Raw genomic sequence first — 18,838 nt, forward strand, 5'->3', positions numbered from 1 at the left:
TCATGCATGTGAAAAAAAAAACAATACGAAAGGAACACATGTGCACACAAACAAAAACACTTAATTAGTAGGAGCAGTAGCAGTTTGGTCATTACTCTACAGTCATATGTTAATTAATTAATACTATGTGAGTATTTAATCTAATTTAATTTAATTTTAAAGGACAACGCAAGGGGACAAAAGAAGGACGGTCTCTGTCTCGAATGGCGGAAGCAACCTGCCGATCCCCTCTCCATTTCGCAGCAGCTCCACGCCTCCCCCTCCCCCTGCGCCGATACACCTCCGCCTCCCTCCTCGTCGTCTCCGCTCTCGCGCGGCTTTGAATCAAAGATTTCGCCTTTGGAGAGAGTTTCTTGCTGTCTCCTGCCTGCGTGCGAGGAGAGGAATCGAGGAGCTGACCGTTCTTCTTCTGGAGCTTCTTGCGGGGGGCTTTGGACCAGTTCTTGGAGTTCTTGAGGCCGTCCTTCTCTTCTGTAGTTCCATGTGAGCTTGGGGATTGCTGGATCTCTGCGACTGCGAGTGAATATGAGCCTGAGTAAGTGGAGCTCCCATCGTTTCCCTTGAGTCTTTTTTTTTTGGAGACTTGAGAGGTCGTGTTCTTGACCGTGGGTTCTTGATTCCTTATGCTGTCAAGTTCATGGAGTAGAAAAGGATGGTGTTTTTGGCAAGTTTGTGTGAGCAATTTGATGGCGGATTTTCTTTTTCTTTCAATTGATCAAATTGGGTGTATGTATGACTTTTTACTGAACTTAGGTTACTCCAATTTTTTTTGTTTATCTTACTTCTATTTGAGTAAACAAAAGCTGTTGTTGCTCGAGGTTGCGTACTTAGTTTTGATCAGGCTGTGGTCCATCATGGCATCGGAAGGGGTTATTAACTAATTTTCTCTCTTTTTTTTTGTTTCTGGTTGAACTGTGTGTTTCTGCGGCTTCGGGAAGATGCTTTTTTTAGGGTTGTGTTTGAGTTAGGATTTCACTAATCTCAGCGTTCACAGTATTAGTCTTAGTGTGCAATCCTTAGGTTTTCTTCCATAAGAAATCATTCCATTCTCCTGTTTCTGCTGAAAAGTTAATTAGGTTTTTCCCTCAAGTTTTGTTACTTTTGTACTCCCTTAGGCCGTTTGACTTTTTTATACACGTTTTGACCATTCGTCTTATTAAAAAAAATTATAAAATATATAAAGTAATATATATGCATAAAAGTATACTTAACAATAAATAAAATGATATAAAAATAATTAATAGTTATATAAAAATTTTGAATAAGACGAATGGTCAAATATGCATTAAAAAAATCAACGGCGTCAAACATTTAGGGACGGAGGTAGGAGTATCTTTGAGCCGAGGAGGTTCTACTTGTTATGATGAATAAATTCTTTGAGCTGAGGAGTTTCTACTCGTTATGATGAATAAATAGCTACAAATGAGCCATTTTATGGTGCACTTATTACCTATAGGGTGGTAAGAGCTAAGGATGAATCCTAGCCATTGAATTTTTATTACTTTTGTATAGTGATAATATATTCTTTAACCCCCTAGCTAACAAATCTCTACACAAAAAGGAAGCATTACTATAGTCATCCTTCTAAACTAACAGCGCATGCAGACATTATGGGTGCAACTAGACTGCAACTTCTTACCAGTCATTTAGAATGGGCCTGCAGGTCCTTGTATGACTCCAATATAACTTTTTGGAAAGGTTCTCAAAATGAAGGTAAAAGTATGAATTAAAATATTGAAATTCATCACAATACATTTATATTTTAAAAAAATATATATGATGGATGTGTTAAATCTGGTTACGTGAAATGAAATCAAATCTACAGCTCAGATTTTTCATACTATGCCTTGAAATCCACTGGATTTTATCAAAGATTTAAAATTCTGATTTAGTTTTCACACACACACACACACACACACACACGCTCAAAATTTTAAAATAGGTTCCTTCGAGAAGTATCATTCAAATGTGAAAATATGACAAAAAATGTTATGGCTATTGTTACACTAATTAATTTATATGCAATAGTGTTTTTATAGCAGGTTGAAAAAATTGTCTTTCGTAATTTTTGATCTATTACCTCCAATGAGGTAAGGCAAATACTATCCATTGGATCAACATAGTGTGGATGGTCTAAAACCAAGTTGGAGCACTTAGCTGCTAAATATTGGATTCATGTTCTTAGATAGTAGGAAGATTTTATTAAACAATGAAACAACATCTAGCATCTGCATCTACTAAGGATGCACACAGCCAATTGCTGGATACATACTTTACTGTGGGGTTTAGTGCACGTATTTAGATAATGGATAGCCTGGCAAAGACACACAAAGCCCAAGGTTTAGTACATATAATTAGGAATTAGCTTATCTTACCATCTTCTTTCTCGGATTTTAGGTTTTGACATCAACGTGCTTCATAAAGAAGCAAAGAGCAGGTGGCTAAAGCCTTCTGAAGTCTACTATATCTTGCAGAATCATGAGAGGTTCCCAATCACCCCCGAACCGCCAAAGAAGCCACCGAGTACTGCACTTTGCACTTGTCCTGTAATTACAAAGTTTTAGTCCGATACTTCCCTCTTTACGAGGATACATTGACAGTCCTTTTTGTTGTCCAGGTGGTTCTCTATTCATCTATAACCGCCGTGTGAATCGGTATTTTCGGAGAGATGGACATGCATGGCGGAGGAAAAAGGATGGAAGAACTGTTGGGGAGGCTCATGAACGATTGAAGGTTTCTTTTCTAAAGCTCACTTAATTGTCACATTATTCTGCTGAACTTGTTGTCTGTCAAGAACTTTGGGATGATTCTATTTCTGATGTTGAGTTGAAGTACTTGAACTATACCTAGAATTATATGTACACTGAATATTAATGGCACCAAAACCAAAGATACAATGCATCGGTGATACAATGCATCATTACTGACCAGTGGCAACACCTGGTAGCACAGGACAAGGCAGGTGGCCAATCATGTGAGGAGGACCGAAGGTGGAGGGGGAGGTACATCGGATGCATTGGCAACTGGAAGGAGAGGATGGCAGTAGCATATAAATGGGAGCAGGGAAGAGCTTGGGAGAAAAGGGAGTGCTTGTGCAACAGTGGGGTGGTGGGATCTTAGAATGGACCTTCAGTACCGCAAACTGAAATATCATAAGTAGTAAAGATTGCAAAATCCATTCATTTGAAATTATGTCCTAGATAGCTTGCTCTATTAACAGTCATATCTATATTAATAATAAAAGGCATCACTTTAAAGTTGAGCCATTAACTATATCAATGATGCAAAGCATCATGGATATTCGTTGTGCTAAGAAGCAAAGCTGGATCCTTGCCCTACAATCAGCCCAGCCCAGTTAAGATGCAATTTCACTTTGTTAGGACTTTGTGCTAATGGCATGTAACAATGTTTTACCCTTCAGTATCATTTCTTATCACTTTTATGAAGAACAAGGTGAATTGTGGAGCTCATGATATTTCTTTGCCCACTGTGACCTGTATCAGTAGCTAAAGTGTTCGGTTACAACATTGTTATTAAGATGTGACACATTTACTTGTACTTCCAAGTACCAACAATTTCATGACACTTCCCTTTCTTTTTCTATGTTTTTCTCTTCTGTTTTTTTTTTTTTGGAGGGGTGACATCTCCCTCTCTTACTTTAGAAGTGCAGGCAACTTAAAGTCCCAAAAGTTATAAATGTATTTAACAAATAAATCATATAGTTCCTGCATATAGCTTATTTCTAGTATAATATACATGTTGCTTGGGAAAAAAATGTGTGTTAAATGTACCCATTGACTAGTCTAGCCAAAGAACTTTGGCTATTGGATGCACACCCTTTTTTCATCTGAACTTCAGAATTGAATTGTTAACCAGCGTCTTTGAGCACTTCATTTTATACAAGTATATGACATATTCTTACGTTCACAGGTTGGAAATGTTGATGCTCTGAGTTGTTATTATGCCCACGGAGAGCAAAATCCATGTTTTCAGAGGCGATGTTTCTGGATGCTGGAACCGTAATATTAATTTTGCCCTTCATCTAGCTCAAAATCTTTTAAAAGCATCGACTGTAAACTGCTATTTATGTGGTTACTTAGATGCAATTGTGCTAAGATACTTAGTGCAAGATACCCTGCGTCATATCTACCCTTATAGTAGAAATTCTATAAGGGTAAAATTGAACTAAAATATATAACTTTGGGATAATTTTGTGTGTTATATATCATGTTAAAATAGATAAATTGATAAATATATCTTACCAAAGTTTCAGATAAAATATTTAATATACTTATAAAAATACATAGTTAGATCTGAAATTTACTACACTACTACCGATACTAGTAAAAGGTACCGTAACAGTGCCCCTATGCAAAAGGAGGATTAGCATTGTCATAATACACATTTTCCCCTTTTGCAGTGCATATGAACACATTGTGCTGGTACAATATAGAGAAGTAGGAGCAGCTGAGGTATGTGCAGAATCTTTGTATTGAACTATACATGTTAACCTTTCCCCAAACTTTTGTGTTAATTTGGCAAGTGGCATTCACTGCAAATAGATATTGACATAATCAGATATTCATGTAGCATCCAAAATATCCGTTGCCTTTTTCTTCCCTTAAAACAGAATAGACTAATTTCTGTCAGGACCCAAGGGAGAACTCACCAAAATTTTTGGGTTTCTGACAATTTCTAGATCGATACTGCAGTTTTTGTCATCACATAAAAGAATGAAGAGTCATAAACAGATCATCGTTTCAGTGCTCATTGTTCTGCAGATTTCTAGAATATGTAGTGCCATCAATTCATGCCAGAATCCAGTAAATTCAAACTATCATAATGATGGTTAAATCTGACAGCAGATGAGCAGATATGTCCACTTGTGATCATTTACATCTGAATGTACAGTGCCCTCGCAATATTGAAGAAAGAACACCAAATAAATAAGAAACTTTGAGTTATGATTGCACAATACTTGCATATACTGTCTGGCACCTTCAATATTTCCATGATTGTTTTTCACCATTCCAGAGAGTGTTTCATCATAGTCTGAATAGAATATGAAGTTCACATGAGATTCAACAGAATTTTCTTTGGGTTCCCAGCAGTTCTATTGAAATACGATAGGAGCATATCCACCATGTCACTATGTCAGTGTGCCTGAGACTTTGTTTCATTGACCAGGGTAGATATAATTCAGCATCGTTATTGAATGGGCCAGCAGAATCTCTTTCAGTCTTGAGTCATCCAAATGCTGCATATGGAAACCAATATCTTGGTTCCACTTCTGGTGTTAGTGATGGTAGTGAATCCCGTCAGAGTTATTCTAATTTGAGCTCTGTAACAGAGGTAAGTTCCTATTCTGCGAACAATGAGTACAACAATGACACTGGTATTCTGCAAAGCATTCCGGAGCTTGGCCAGTCAATTGCAGTGGGTGGACCGGCATGTGGCCAGAGTAGCCTGGAGCAAAATATTGAAGTTTGCCGGGTAGATAATGGTAATCCAACCAATAAATCTGGGCTCAACCGAGCTTTGAAGCAGATTGTTGAGCAATTAAGCTTGGGTGATGATGAAGATGATGACTACATTTACGTAAACCAAATACAGCCTTTTGACTTTATTACAAATATTGAAGCTCCAGATAGGCAGCGTGGTCATGCAAGCACAAATGTTTCAGGTACTCGTACATTTATTTTAAAGCTAAATTCACATGAGATCAAAATTCTGAACATGTTTTATGCAAACAATTTATAGTCTAGCATCAAACTGTATGGAATTTGATAAAATGGCATCTTTTTGCTTCATTTGCCACATTTTCTCTAGGAGGTAATTTAATGTATGCACTTGTAGCCTTTGGATTGTGGCTCGTTAATTTTTAAAAGGTATATTTTGATTTCAAAAGTCTAAGGTTAAACTTTGACCATTAATATCTCACAAAATATGCTCTTTATGCCTTCAAAACCAATGCCACATGAAATCGCTTTGTAATATAAGTGTGTTTGTATATTCTTTTTATGTAAATGTATTTGTAAATTGTAATTTGACTAATTGTTGGTCAAAATCTATGAGATTTGACTTTTTGAAATCAAAATATGTCTTATGAGAATCAATGGAGGGAGCAACACTCAGAAATATGATCCATCGATTCATCCAATTCTATAGGTATTTAGTTATTTTTTATTTCCCTTACTGTGTTTATTTATTCCTTTTAGGACTTGATGCCAACTTGTGTTGCAATAATATTTTGTTATGGATCAAAACTTGTGTCTTGTTACAATAAGTACCATATGTCCAGTTAATTATATGCATTTCTGTATATTTTAAACGCCTCATCGACTCTACATGCACTATTATGGTTACTAGAGGTAATATTGCCAATTTGCCATCATGTTGTTAGGTGTCCAAACACCAAGTTAACTATAGTCAGTACTTTATATTTGTAAACAAAGCTAGACTGTGTTGCTACCTTATTCAGGTGACGACCAAGCAAAACAAATTCGAGCAGAGGAAATGCAAAATGGTTTAGGTAGGGGAATATCATCATCATGGGAAGATGTGTTGCAATCCAGTTCAGGTTTTCCAGCTCCGTCTATATACCAGGCAAGGAATTTACTCCTTTACAATTTTTTTCCACATCATTGTAGAACAAATGATTTCTTATAATGCAGGCAAAGCTATAAACAGCCTAAGATGATTTTCTGTTTCCTTTTTAAGAGGGTATCTATGGAGTGTTCCTGGTTAAATACTTTGATTGTTTATTTCCATCATTGAACTGTGTTGATACCTCTCATTTTTCTCATGAGCAGTCAGGTGCCCACTATCCACAAAATTCAGAATATCAGCCACTAGGAAGTCTGTACAATAGTGATATGCAGCAAATTTCGGCTGCTAAAAGATTTCTTTTAGGACCAGAAGATATTGATTCACCATCTTATAACTATGTGACTAGAGAAGAAGTAAACAATGGCGATTATACCCTTTCAGCTCATGAAAATAGTCTTCAGAGCAGTCTGAACCCAGATTGGAAAAGGACAGCGCCTCTAACACTTCAAAGCACTTCGCATGGCTCTGAAATATCTGGGTTATTATTTGACCATCATCAGTTTGAATCATTGTCCTCTGGTGAAAATACAAGACTGACCTTGGGTCAAAAGCAGCGGTTTAGCATCCGTGAGGTGTCTCCGGACTGGGCGTATTGCTATGAGATCACCAAGGTACACCACAAACCTTTAGCCTTTTTGACATTTTAACATCAACTGTTCTTATTTCTTCCATTTCTCTCATTACTGCAGGTCATCATTACTGGAGATTTCTTGTTTGATCCATCAAGCTCCTGTTGGGCAGTAATGTTTGGTGATAGTGAGGTTCCTGTTGAAATTGTTCAGCCAGGTGTTCTACGCTGCCACACACCATTACATAGTAGCGGGAAACTAACAATCTGTGTTACCTCTGGAAATAGAGAAATTTGCAGTGAAGTCAAAGACTTTGAGTTCCGCACAAAGTCAACATCTTCTAGTTCCCTAGACATTCCACCATCATCTAGATCTCTGAAGTCTATCGAAGAGTTGTTACTTCTTGCAAAATTTGTAAGAATGCTATTGTGTGAGAATGGAAGTCATGTCAATTCAAATAGTGATCCTCAGTCTGGACAGTGTCCAAAACTTAAGATGAATGATGAGCACTGGCAGCGGTTGATAGATGAACTCAAAGGAGGATGTGAGAATCCATTAAATGTAACTGATTGGATTATGGAGCAACTTCTTAAAAGTAAATTGCAGCAGTGGTTATCAGTTAGGCTACAAGGATATGATGGCACAGCCTGTTCCCTGTCCAAGCATGAGCAGGGTATTATACACTTGATCTCTGCACTAGGCTATGAGTGGGCACTCTCTTCAGTTCTCAGTGCTGGTGTTGGTGTAAATTTTCGTGATACAAATGGATGGACAGCACTTCATTGGGCTGCTTGTTTTGGAAGGTAATCAAAACTTATACTGCATTGTTGATTTCTGTTACATTTTGGCTAACCAGAAATTTCCACATGATAGTTCTTATGGACAGGAGGCACATACAGAAATACTTTTTTTACTGAAGATATTTGTTTTGTTCTCCAATCTTTTGTGTTAGAAATCAAAATTGTAGTGTTAGTTGATTGTTGATTGTATTTTGGTACCCTTGATGGCAATTACTCGGTTACAAAGAAATAGCCAACTGTAAGGCCTACATAATATAGTATAAACATTCACCCTACATTAAAGTTGAAATATTACTTTTAGTTTCCTAGATGTTTTGGACTTATTTTGGGTTCACTATGTACACAAAATCCGTCATGCCACTATGACAGTGTAAATTCTTGTGAAAGGGTAGCATACTTTTACCTGCCTTCCCCAAATCATTATGACCGGGTCCTTTTTTTTTTGTTTCAGGGAAAAGATGGTTGCTGCACTTCTTGCTGCTGGTGGATCCGCTCCAGCAGTCACAGATCCCACTGCACAAGATCCAGTGGGAAAAACAGCAGCATTCCTGGCTTCTGAACGAGGACACATGGGCCTTGCAGCCTATCTTTCAGAAGTGTCACTAACTACCTATCTTGCATCACTCACTATAGAAGAGACTGACACTTCAAAAGGATCAGCTGTGGTTGAAGCGGAGAGAGCAGTAGAGAGCATATCTCAGAGGAATCCCCAGCTGCATGGTGGTACAGAAGATGAGCTCTCGTTAAAGGACTCTTTGGCAGCCGTGAGAAATGCGGCTCAAGCAGCTGCTCGCATTCAAAATGCTTTCCGTGCATTCTCTTTCAGGAAGAGACAACAAAAGACAGCCCGACTTAAGGATGAATATGGGATGACCCAAGAAGAAATCGATGAACTTGCAGCTGCATCAAGGTCGTATTACCAATCTCTTGCTCCAAATGGTCAGTTTTATGACAAAGCAGCCGTATCAATTCAGAAGAAATACAAAGGTTGGAAGGGACGCAGACATTTTCTCAACATGCGCAGAAATGCAGTTAAAATACAGGTAATGGGATAGGAAATGTTTGGTTCAGAGCCTTTTTTCCTATTTGAAGTCATCGAAACATGAATTGAAATTTTAATTTCTTGATCTCTGTCAAGCTGTCTTGTACACACAAGCGCAATTACCTTTACGTCCCATCCTTTGTACAGGCTCATGTTAGAGGCCATCAAGTGAGAAAGAAATACAAGACTTTTGTTAGCACGGTAAGTGTGCTAGAGAAAGTGATACTGAGGTGGCGTCGGAAAGGACATGGTCTACGTGGCTTCCGAGCTGAGCAAACAGCAATGACTGAAGCAGGAGAGGAAGATGGGGATGATGATGATGACGACTTCAATGATGATGAGGCGGTCAAGATGTTTCGTCGGCAGAAGGTTGATGAATCAGTCAAGGAGGCTATGTCAAGAGTGTTGTCCATGGTAGACTCTCCTGAAGCAAGGATGCAATACCGTCGAATGCTTGAGGAATTTCGACAAGCCACTGTAAGTAGCATAAATGGCTTTAACAATGCTCGGAACCTCTGTACTATGATGATGATAACCCATGTTACCTGAGGAAAGTAATTCTGCTAGTAGAAACATTTGAAAAACAAAAATATTGATATATCTATCTGTCTTGAGGGGCCAAATCCAAACCTGGTTGTATCTAAGTTCTGGATAATGCTTAATGTAATGATAAGTTCGTTACTATAAATTTTATTATAAAAATACCATTTGGAGCTATGCAGATCGTCGAAATACATTCAGTTTTGCTTATCCAAGTTCTAATTCACCCTGATTACAATTGCAGGCTGAATAGGGTGCATCAGATGAGGTGACATGAACACTGGACAATGGTAATTTATTGACAGGAATCGACAACTTCATGCACTCAAAGAATTAATCAGACAAGGAGCGATCATGGAGCTGTTGCAATGAATTAGGAAATAGGTAGTCTGCAGCCACCAACACTCGACAGTGATTTACTAACAGGAATCGACAGCCTCATGCACTGAAAGAGTAGCCTGATAGTGTTCAGTTTGTACAGTCTTTGCCTGATGGATCTATCTAATGTTCTGAGTAAATTATTGTCATTTAGGAGCATTATATACAGCCTGTAATTCGAGGGGGGAATCGAAAAAGATCAGGCCTGTGTAGTAGGATTTGGTTACTGCATATTGTACTTGACTAGCAGTATGGAATATTGGAATGTAAACTTGTGTATTGCAGAATGTCCCTTAAAGTTTTAGTACTAGAGTTAAAACTGGTACTTACATAACCCCTGAATTAAATTGAAGAAAAGGCCCAAAGTTTCATACCTGTCACTTGAGCTAACCGGTCAGCTTCTTGTTTACGCATATACTATCTCTGTCTAAACATCTCCATGTTGTTTACTTAGATATTAAAATTGAGAAGAAACTATGATGTATTCTACTCCCTCACATAGGATTTTGACTATTCACTTATAATTTTTAACATTTGTTTTATTTAAAAATTTAGTGCAATATAAAAATTAATAAGTAATACTTCAACTACTTTTAATAATAAAAAATATAATAAACAAAATAAATAATATTTTTAAATATTTTTGAATAAGACGAGTGGTCAAACATTGCAAATAGAAAGTCAAAATCCCCTTTAATATGAGACGCATGGAGTACTAAATAAAGAATGGATTTGGTTGAATAGGGTAAAGTGAAAAGAATTTTGAATTAAAAGTGATTGATAATATAATAGTTTCATGAACCATGTTAGAAATATTTATATTTTACCATAAGATTTAAATATTAAAAATACTTATATTCTAGGTAGGATTACCCGTTACCTTTTCATTCGGGGAGGTGAAAACTGATCCCCACCGGTTTGTTAAAAACAAGCAAGAACGGGTAAAAACTAACTTTGTATGGAAACCAGCTAAAACCATTCAATTTTTACAGACCAGCCACCACAAGTTTCGAGAAAGCCGAGCGGTTTTGCGAACCTTGGTCCTAAGAGGGTGTTTGTTTCCCAGGCTTTTTAATCCCTATCACATCAAATATTTTCATACTAATTAGAAGTAGTAAATGTGGATTATGAGCCTAATTAGTCCATGATCAGTGAATATGATGCTACAGTAAACATTTGCTAATTATGAATTAATTAGGCTTAAAGAATTTATCTAATGAAATAGCCTTTAATTATGTAATTAGTTTTGTTATCGATCTAGATCTATATTTAATACTCCTAATTAACGTCCAAACATCTGATATAACAAGGACTATAAAAAAGTCTCTGGATCCAAACTTCCCCTGAATACTAATAATTGAACCTCGTACACAAAAGCTGAATAAGGTATTTGGCCGAGCTACTAATAAGAGCAAGGCTAATAATATAGCCAACAAGCTGGCTATAAGACTTTTTATAGTATTCTTTTTAGTTTTTTATCATTAATATAAAACTCACATGTCACTCTCATATAATTAATTGGTTCTTATGTCCAAGCTGACTATAAAATTACAGTCCACTACTCTCTTTCCCTCCCTCCTCCACGTAAGCATTTAGCCAGCTTGTAGCATGCTATTATACTTGCTCTAAGAATTAGTTTTTTTTTCCAGTGTAACAGAAGAACTTACATTGCAGGTAAGGACACGAATTGGAGAACCAAAAAAAAAAAGAACAGAAATCATGGTCACCAAAAAGCCTACATCAGTACAGGTTCAGCGTCCAGGGAAATAAGATCCTTATCTAGTCCTATAGCAAAGCAAATTGGTGGGCAATATGCACCAGATGTTTGTTTCAGTTAGCACATGTTTATCATTGCTCATAATCAGCCTTTTGAATCCTTTGAAAGAAAAAAACATTACAATATTGTATTTTGCAATCCGATTGTATTCCTTCTGTTCTCTTTCGAGGAGGCCAGCTGATACAGTTTTGCATTGACATACTTCTTGCTGTGATTTTGGATTCCTAAGGTAGTAATAATGGCATTTCACACTGAACAAGGACTCTGCCACATTGATATGTCCGATATTAAATCACGGAGTTGGTCTATGAGAAGCTTTACATGCTTGTTTTTGCTTTCAATTTCCTGCAGTAAAAATCCTATTGTTAAGATTGGTTTACGGTATCAAAGAACAATGTCACATTACTAGGTTAGAACAAAAAATGTATTAGATGCCATTAGCTTGAGAATTCAACTTCCACATATCAGGATATCATGGACATATGCATAGAAATATGAACTAGCACACACAGGATCAGCTTTACTGAGATTGTAGTGAATGTTTAAAATAAAATGCTTTGAATTTTTTAGGAGAAAAGAATGCAATGAAAGCATTAGAAAACCTTGTTTGCTACACTATATACATAAAACTCAGTAAGCTCAATAAATCAGTCAAATGGAACCAACCAAATAAGCCACACACTCTTTGAGCTAGGTAGTGGTGACTGCAGTAGGTAATGGAGAAATACTAAATTTTGGACCGACCGATGGCTTCAGGGAAGAATGTTTGCTGAATGGGCCCGAAGAAGCAGAGGAAGTAGCATATGGTTGCACAAGCTCTAGCAAACAGATGTTGGGTTGGTGACATTATTGGAAGCCTTTCTATACAAGTGTTAGTAGAATACCTGCAGCTATGTGACCTAGTTGATGGAGTAATCCTACAACATGATGTCCCTGACCATCACACTTGGAGGTTTCCGAACACAGGAACCTACAAAAGCAAGTCCACTTACCACGCCTATTTCTTTGGGCCGATAAGGTTTGCCCCCATGGAAGAGAATTTGGAAGACTTGGGCGCCTCTTAAGTGTAAGTTCTTTCTGTGTCTGGCGATGAATAACCGATGTTGGACTTCGGATCATCTTCAGAAGTTTGGGATGTCACACCCGGATGCTTGCCCTCTCTGCGATCAAGAGGAGGAGACAATACAACACATCCTTGTGTCTTGCGTCTTCGCTCGTCAGGTGTGGTATCTAGTTATGGAAAAGATAGGCATGGCAGCCTCAGCACCTCAACCTTCATCAAGGCGTTTCTCTAGCTAGTGGTTTCAAGTGGTCAGAGGTGTCAATAAGGAAGCTAAGAAAGGGATAAACTCTCTGATCATCTTGGTGGCTTGGGAAACATGGAAACACCGGAGTGACTGCATCTTCAATAATGCCACACCTAATATTGTCTCCGTACTAGATGCTGTGGCAAGAGAGTATTTTATGGTGCACTGCTGGGGCAAGAGCTCTTCACGAACTCTTAGCCCGGTCGCTCCCCTTAGGAGCTTAGCTCCTGCAGGTTGTGCATTGCTTTGGCAATGCCTTTTTGGGTTTTCTCCTCTTTTTTCTTTTGAGCGGGCCTTTATGAACTGCTCTTTTGTACATTTTTTCCTCTCCTCCTTAATGAAATGAAATGAAATGCATGGCTCTTGCGTTTTCGAGCAAAAAAGGCACACATCTATTTATCTATACAACTTTACGCAAAGGAGAAATATTTGTGTTTCCTCTATCGTGAATTCGTGATTTAGCACAGATAAGGAGTTGTTGAGGGTTGAGACTTGCCAAGACATTACAGCCATCAGCCATACAAAGGATGAAAAGGACGTACTACTAAATAACCCAAATTAGCATCAAAAGTGGATACGCAAAAACTGAAGTTCTAAACTAGCACGCCAAAATCAAGTATGCAAATGATAATGACATATAGTGTCCAGTGCAAAAAGGAAAACAACGATAAATATAATAAGCACGAACTATTGCCAGAAAAGCTCAAGATGTTCATAACTTGAACAGAATGAACATGACTATCCAAAGCACTACATGGAACACAATATCCGAGCTTGTGAAACTGGATGATGGTCATAAAAATTAAAAAAAAAAAAGAACACTCCCTCTGGTCACATTTATTTCACGCCGAGAGAGGAGGGAGTAACAGTTCTGAAAGGTGCATGGAAAGCTACAAAGTTTTCAGGAAAAAAAATTGGGGATTACCATCTTTCTCTAAACACTTTTCAAATTCAAATGGTTGAAGCATAAAAGGAACAAATTTATATACATTTAGTTCAAAACATGTTGTTTGGGGAATATTTCAGATTGACATGGCTGAATAAGCACTGGTTACAAGTTGGTTCGGGGTAAAATCCTGAATACTGCAAACCAATATCGATTATATTGAAAACAGATCATTCTCAAGGTAGTACCTTTCTCAAAGAAGATGCATGTTCTTCCAATCTCTCAATCTCAGCTTGATCAGCACTGTGTTCTGTCGATCCCATCTCCTAGAAAGAAAACAGGAACATCACTACAGAGAGGTAACTATTATTTGAGGTTTTGTCAACAGCGCCATATTTTACACATCAGAATTACACTTGCCGCTAAAATCATATAAAATTGCTCATTTTGTTTCGTGACAGTGAACAGTAAGGACTCATGTTGATTGAAACATTACTCTCTGAACACACTTTGCAACATCCCCTTACTTGGTATAAACAATCAGATGTTTTCCTTTGCAGAGATAATTAGAGTAAATTGCAAGAAATTATTTGGGCTCCCTTACATTGCAATGTACTGCTAACTTCATTCATATCAACAAGAACACGTTATGCTTCACAATCTCCACGAGATGACTAGAAGCTCAACTCCCCCCTATACGAATACGATGACTATAACCTACATGACGGTGGATACAAGACGATGGGAGCGTGTCATCTCGGCTGAATCGGCGTGCTCACCTGGGCACACGACGACACGGCGGCGATGGACGCGCGGAGCGCCGAGACGGCGACCTTGTACCGGTGCCTGGCCTCGTCGAGCGACCCGCCGGAGCCCGGCGCGCCACCGGGCCCACCCCCGGCGGCGTCGGGGGCGTCGGAGTCCGCGGAGTGCAGCGGCGGAGGGGGGCCAGCGTGGTTGTGGTGGTGGTGTAGCCCGCCGCCAGCGGCGGCGGGGGAGTGGGAGGAGGAGGACCAGAGCGACGGGTTGCAGAGCTCGTCGTTCATGGATGAGAGGATCTGGAACGCGGCGGCGATGGTCTCCTCGAGGTGGCGCTGCCCCTCCGCCGCCATCTCCTGCCGCCGCCGCGCCGCCGCGGTGGCCATCGTCGCCGGAACCCTAGCCGATCCGCGCTCGCCGCCGCCTCTGGCCTGCGTGGAGAAGTGGACTGGACTAAGCTAAGCCAGAAAAGCCCAATCCATTTATTGGGCCGGGCCGAGAAGAAGGCATGTTAGTATTGGGCCGAACGATCGAAGCCCAAGTTCTGGTCTGATCAGTGGATCAGTGTTATTGGGCTTTAATATTGAGCCCAAGCCAGAGGTAGGCCGTGGGCCAGCTGTTTCTTGAGGGTTATGGTCGAGGAATCCCGTGGACCGGTCCGTGCCCATCCCAGTACCTTTAGCGGTAAAGGGGGTTGGGTTAGGTGGGTAGTAGCCAAGCCGTCCTAGTTTATATCACCCGTGTCTTAAAATATGAGTATTTTTTAAATAGAGATTAAGGTTAAGAAGAAAAGGACTACATTATCTTTTAATAATGAGAAATGAATAAGGGTAGGAATATAGGTGAGCGATAAAATGAAAAAGAATTTTGAATTGATCGATGGGATAAACAGTATCGTGAATAATGTTTGAAATATCTATGTTTTGGATAAGATTTAAATGTTATAAATATTTATATTTCGGAAAGAAGGAAGTATATTTTAAGGCGTTAAGACTGAAACAACCATGAGAAGTAACCCACGAAGAAAGGCTGAGGAAGGAGAATGATGTGTGTTGCCTCAAAGTCTCAATATACGCCATGAGCGATCTGCTTAGCTCGACTCCTCTTATGAGCGTCAACTCACCAAGAACTCGGCACAAATGACTATTCATTAGTTCCAATTCTTATTAAAAATAGGCACGGATAGGAACCAATAATAAGTGTGGATCTTAGTTGCATGTTCACGACATATGTTCGGTGGGTGGGGAGAGACCCCATCAGTGCCAGGTTTAGAATAGACGTTGATAGCCCTGTTAAAATAAGGTGTTTTATAGTAGTTAAAATTTAACGATAAATATAACGTTTGTACTTGTCTAACCATATATGAAAAAGTTACATATAATAGGTATGTATGTGAGACGTCATTTTTAAAGACGGTCACCTAAAACAACCACCTCTAGTCAATCTAAAATTTAATTTCCAGGAGACTATTAGAGATGGTTCATAACCGTGGATTCCCTTGTATGCTTTTTTGATAGGTTTTCTTGTAAACGACAGGTAAAGTAAAGGAGGCGTCTTCAAACTACGTGTTTCATCAATTTTATAATATAAGATTCTTTAATATTATTTAGATTTATATGAATATTACTAATTCTAGACTTATTATATACCTTCGTCAATAGATAAATTTAAATAAAACTAAAAAGTCTTGTCGTTTAGGTATTATTTGGAATGATGGATATATTTTAACCTAACAAATTTGACTCCTTTCGTAACCAAATATTTCCTTCGCCACCAGCCGGGTGGCTTCTCCAGAAATAGAGGACCTTGTGATAAAACATGCTATAATATATTTTCAAGTTAATTCCTTCATTTCAAAATATAAATATTTCTTATATTTAAATCTTATATCAGTATTTCTAATATTCGAATCTTATATCAAAATATAAGTATTTCTAACGTCATTTATAATACTATTTGCCTCAACAATCACTTTGATCTTATTCAAAATTCGTCTAATTTTATCCTCACGTACCCTTCAACCGCTATTCATATCCATATTTCATTTATTAAGAAATATCATCATTTTGTTTTCAAACTCAATATTTGCTGAACACGATTGGAATACTAGGGATAATAATAGCATAAGCCCTCTTGTTTACATCGAACTTTTCTTCATCCGAAGAGGCAGAGGCATATCACATTCACACCCATATTGGCTGCTGGACTAGACTGGAAATCACGTGGATGGGCCGTTACACCTGACTTATACATTATACTAAAATTTAAATTTTTAACATTAAATTTAGAATTAATTATTATCGTATTTTATTATAATTTATTTTTCAGTCTTATAGATATTAAGAATATATATATAAGTTTTATTTTTAAATTATTTTTTATTTATAAATATGTCGTCTACTGTTTCCAAACGATCACGTCTCGATCTAACCATCTAACCTGTGATGAAAAAAAAAGAGAGACATGCTTTGAGTTAATCCAATGCAAATTGCATGCACAAACTTGCTGCGACTTTTAATGTGTCGTGATGTGACTCAGCACACGTTAAATGAACTAATGTCACGAGGAAGAAAAAAAAAACAGATACGAAGTGTGTGTATGATAAGACCTGTCCGGCGAAACAAATAGTACGTAATTCCTTTTTCCTTGTGCATTGTATCGGTATCAACTCGTGAGGATTAATTAATTAAGATGGCTTAATTTGTTTTTCCTTTCAAGTGTAGCGAGAGACGAAGCATGTGATTAGCGACTATGCTTTATCCTAATCAGCACGGCAAATGCTTGCAAGTATATATATTCCACTGGTACGTAACTAGCTGGTTGGTTGGTCTGTATGGAAATGATTTAGTTTGACCCGGTCATGAAGTTTGTTTCCTATGACCAACAATTAGAGGGGTATTTTTTTTTCTGCGAGATTAGGAGGATCGTATCAAATATCAATCACTGGGCCCAACGGAAAAGTAATTTATAACCTTCAAATCTGTGTTGCATTTCCCTCCCGAGTGTGTAAACATGTATTGTTTGGATTATAGCCGATTTCAAGCCATAATAATTTATACGCGTGCCCTCATATACTTGAAAAGAAATACTGAAAAATAACCTACGATAAAAAAATATACAGTAACTAGTCTCTAAAATTAAGTGTTCAAAGTTTAAATTTTGTCTCTAAAATACAAAAAAGAAAGTGGTATATATAGGGTGATTCACATTTAGCAGGGGCAGAGCCAGGCCCGTTTATTGGGGTCAGACGACCCTGACGAAATTCCTAAAATCTCTAGTAAAACACTGTTCCGATATATGTTTTCTATGCTATGCAATGGAGATAACCCCGATGACATTTTTACCTAGCTTCGCCTCTAACAATTAGGGACCGCTAGTGCACGTCAAAAGATAAGAACAAATGTTCGTCCAACAGCAATCTTTCTATAGAGAGACGTGGCTCATACTAGTCGGGAGTAGAAAGGTTGCTGTTGGACGAACATTTAGGATGACAGTTTCCCTGACAGGACCGGGGATCGGCCGGAGCCCCATGGGGCCAAGGACGGAAAAAATCACCGTAGGATTTCCGCGGGGCTCCGAAATACAAATTTTCAGTTAAATTTGGCCCAATAGGACTAATAACTTACCCATATATACCCTAGCCCTAATTTCTTCCCATTCTCTCCTTTCTCCTTTCCCCACACACAGCTGCCCCTCCTCTCCAATCTGTGGCTCCGACTATGGAGTCGTTAGGTCAAGCCAAGATGACGAGATATGCTAGTAGTGAGTGGATTGGCTAGAGTGCGGGCGTTGTCCTAGCATCACGGAAGAGGAGGAGATGACAATGGTTTAGAAAGCCGATGTAGCAAAGAGGTGTCCCCTGAGGCCGAGGCATGGAATATATCGATGCGGCGAGGAGATAGACGATGACGGTGGCCCAAGTATAAATCTACAGAGGAGACTAACACTTCATGGACAACGTATATGGAACTAAGGCCGATGGGTGAAAGCGGCTATGGCAAAAGAAGGGTGTCCCTTCTAGCATCAAGAGGACCGGAGAAGCTCGTGCCTAAACCATATTAACAGTAAAAAGACGCATGGCAAATTACCTATTTTGAGGGCATCTTCAAAAGATACCTAAAATTAATACACAAAACTGAATTACGAGAATTAAGAATCCTCATCTCCTTTC

At 38.5% G+C, this 18,838-nt stretch overlaps 2 protein-coding genes across 3 annotated transcripts; one reads left to right on the forward strand and one right to left on the reverse strand.

Moving 5' to 3' along the window:
* The first annotated feature begins 246 nt into the window (after positions 1 to 246).
* Positions 247 to 10,217, forward strand: LOC102710969 (calmodulin-binding transcription activator 4). 2 transcript variants are annotated; one of them, XM_006652149.3, is made up of 12 exons: positions 247 to 535; positions 2,398 to 2,523; positions 2,618 to 2,733; positions 3,931 to 4,019; positions 4,421 to 4,472; positions 5,188 to 5,683; positions 6,482 to 6,606; positions 6,813 to 7,220; positions 7,299 to 7,981; positions 8,430 to 9,021; positions 9,168 to 9,497; positions 9,805 to 10,217. In XM_006652149.3, exons 1-12 carry the CDS (start codon positions 526 to 528, stop codon positions 9,811 to 9,813), a joined length of 3,036 nt encoding a protein of 1,011 aa, XP_006652212.1. In that variant the 5' UTR covers positions 247 to 525; the 3' UTR covers positions 9,814 to 10,217. The 2 variants fall into 2 exon arrangements, with proteins under 2 accessions (XP_006652212.1, XP_040379655.1); XM_040523721.1 differs by lacking the exons at positions 247 to 535; positions 2,398 to 2,523 and having other exon boundaries at positions 2,644 to 2,733; positions 2,953 to 4,019.
* Positions 10,218 to 11,436: 1,219 nt separating this feature from the next.
* Positions 11,437 to 15,081, reverse strand: LOC102716126 (mediator of RNA polymerase II transcription subunit 30). Its single transcript, XM_006653268.3, has 3 exons — positions 14,688 to 15,081; positions 14,157 to 14,234; positions 11,437 to 12,060 (listed from the first exon to the last, which is right to left on the reverse strand). Exons 1-3 carry the CDS (start codon positions 15,051 to 15,053, stop codon positions 11,962 to 11,964), a joined length of 543 nt encoding a protein of 180 aa, XP_006653331.2. The 5' UTR covers positions 15,054 to 15,081; the 3' UTR covers positions 11,437 to 11,961.
* Between the last annotated feature and the right edge of the window lie 3,757 nt (positions 15,082 to 18,838).

The sequence above is a fragment of the Oryza brachyantha genome, chromosome 4, assembly GCF_000231095.2.
Source record: "Oryza brachyantha chromosome 4, ObraRS2, whole genome shotgun sequence".
NCBI classification, from domain to species: domain Eukaryota; kingdom Viridiplantae; phylum Streptophyta; class Magnoliopsida; order Poales; family Poaceae; genus Oryza; species Oryza brachyantha.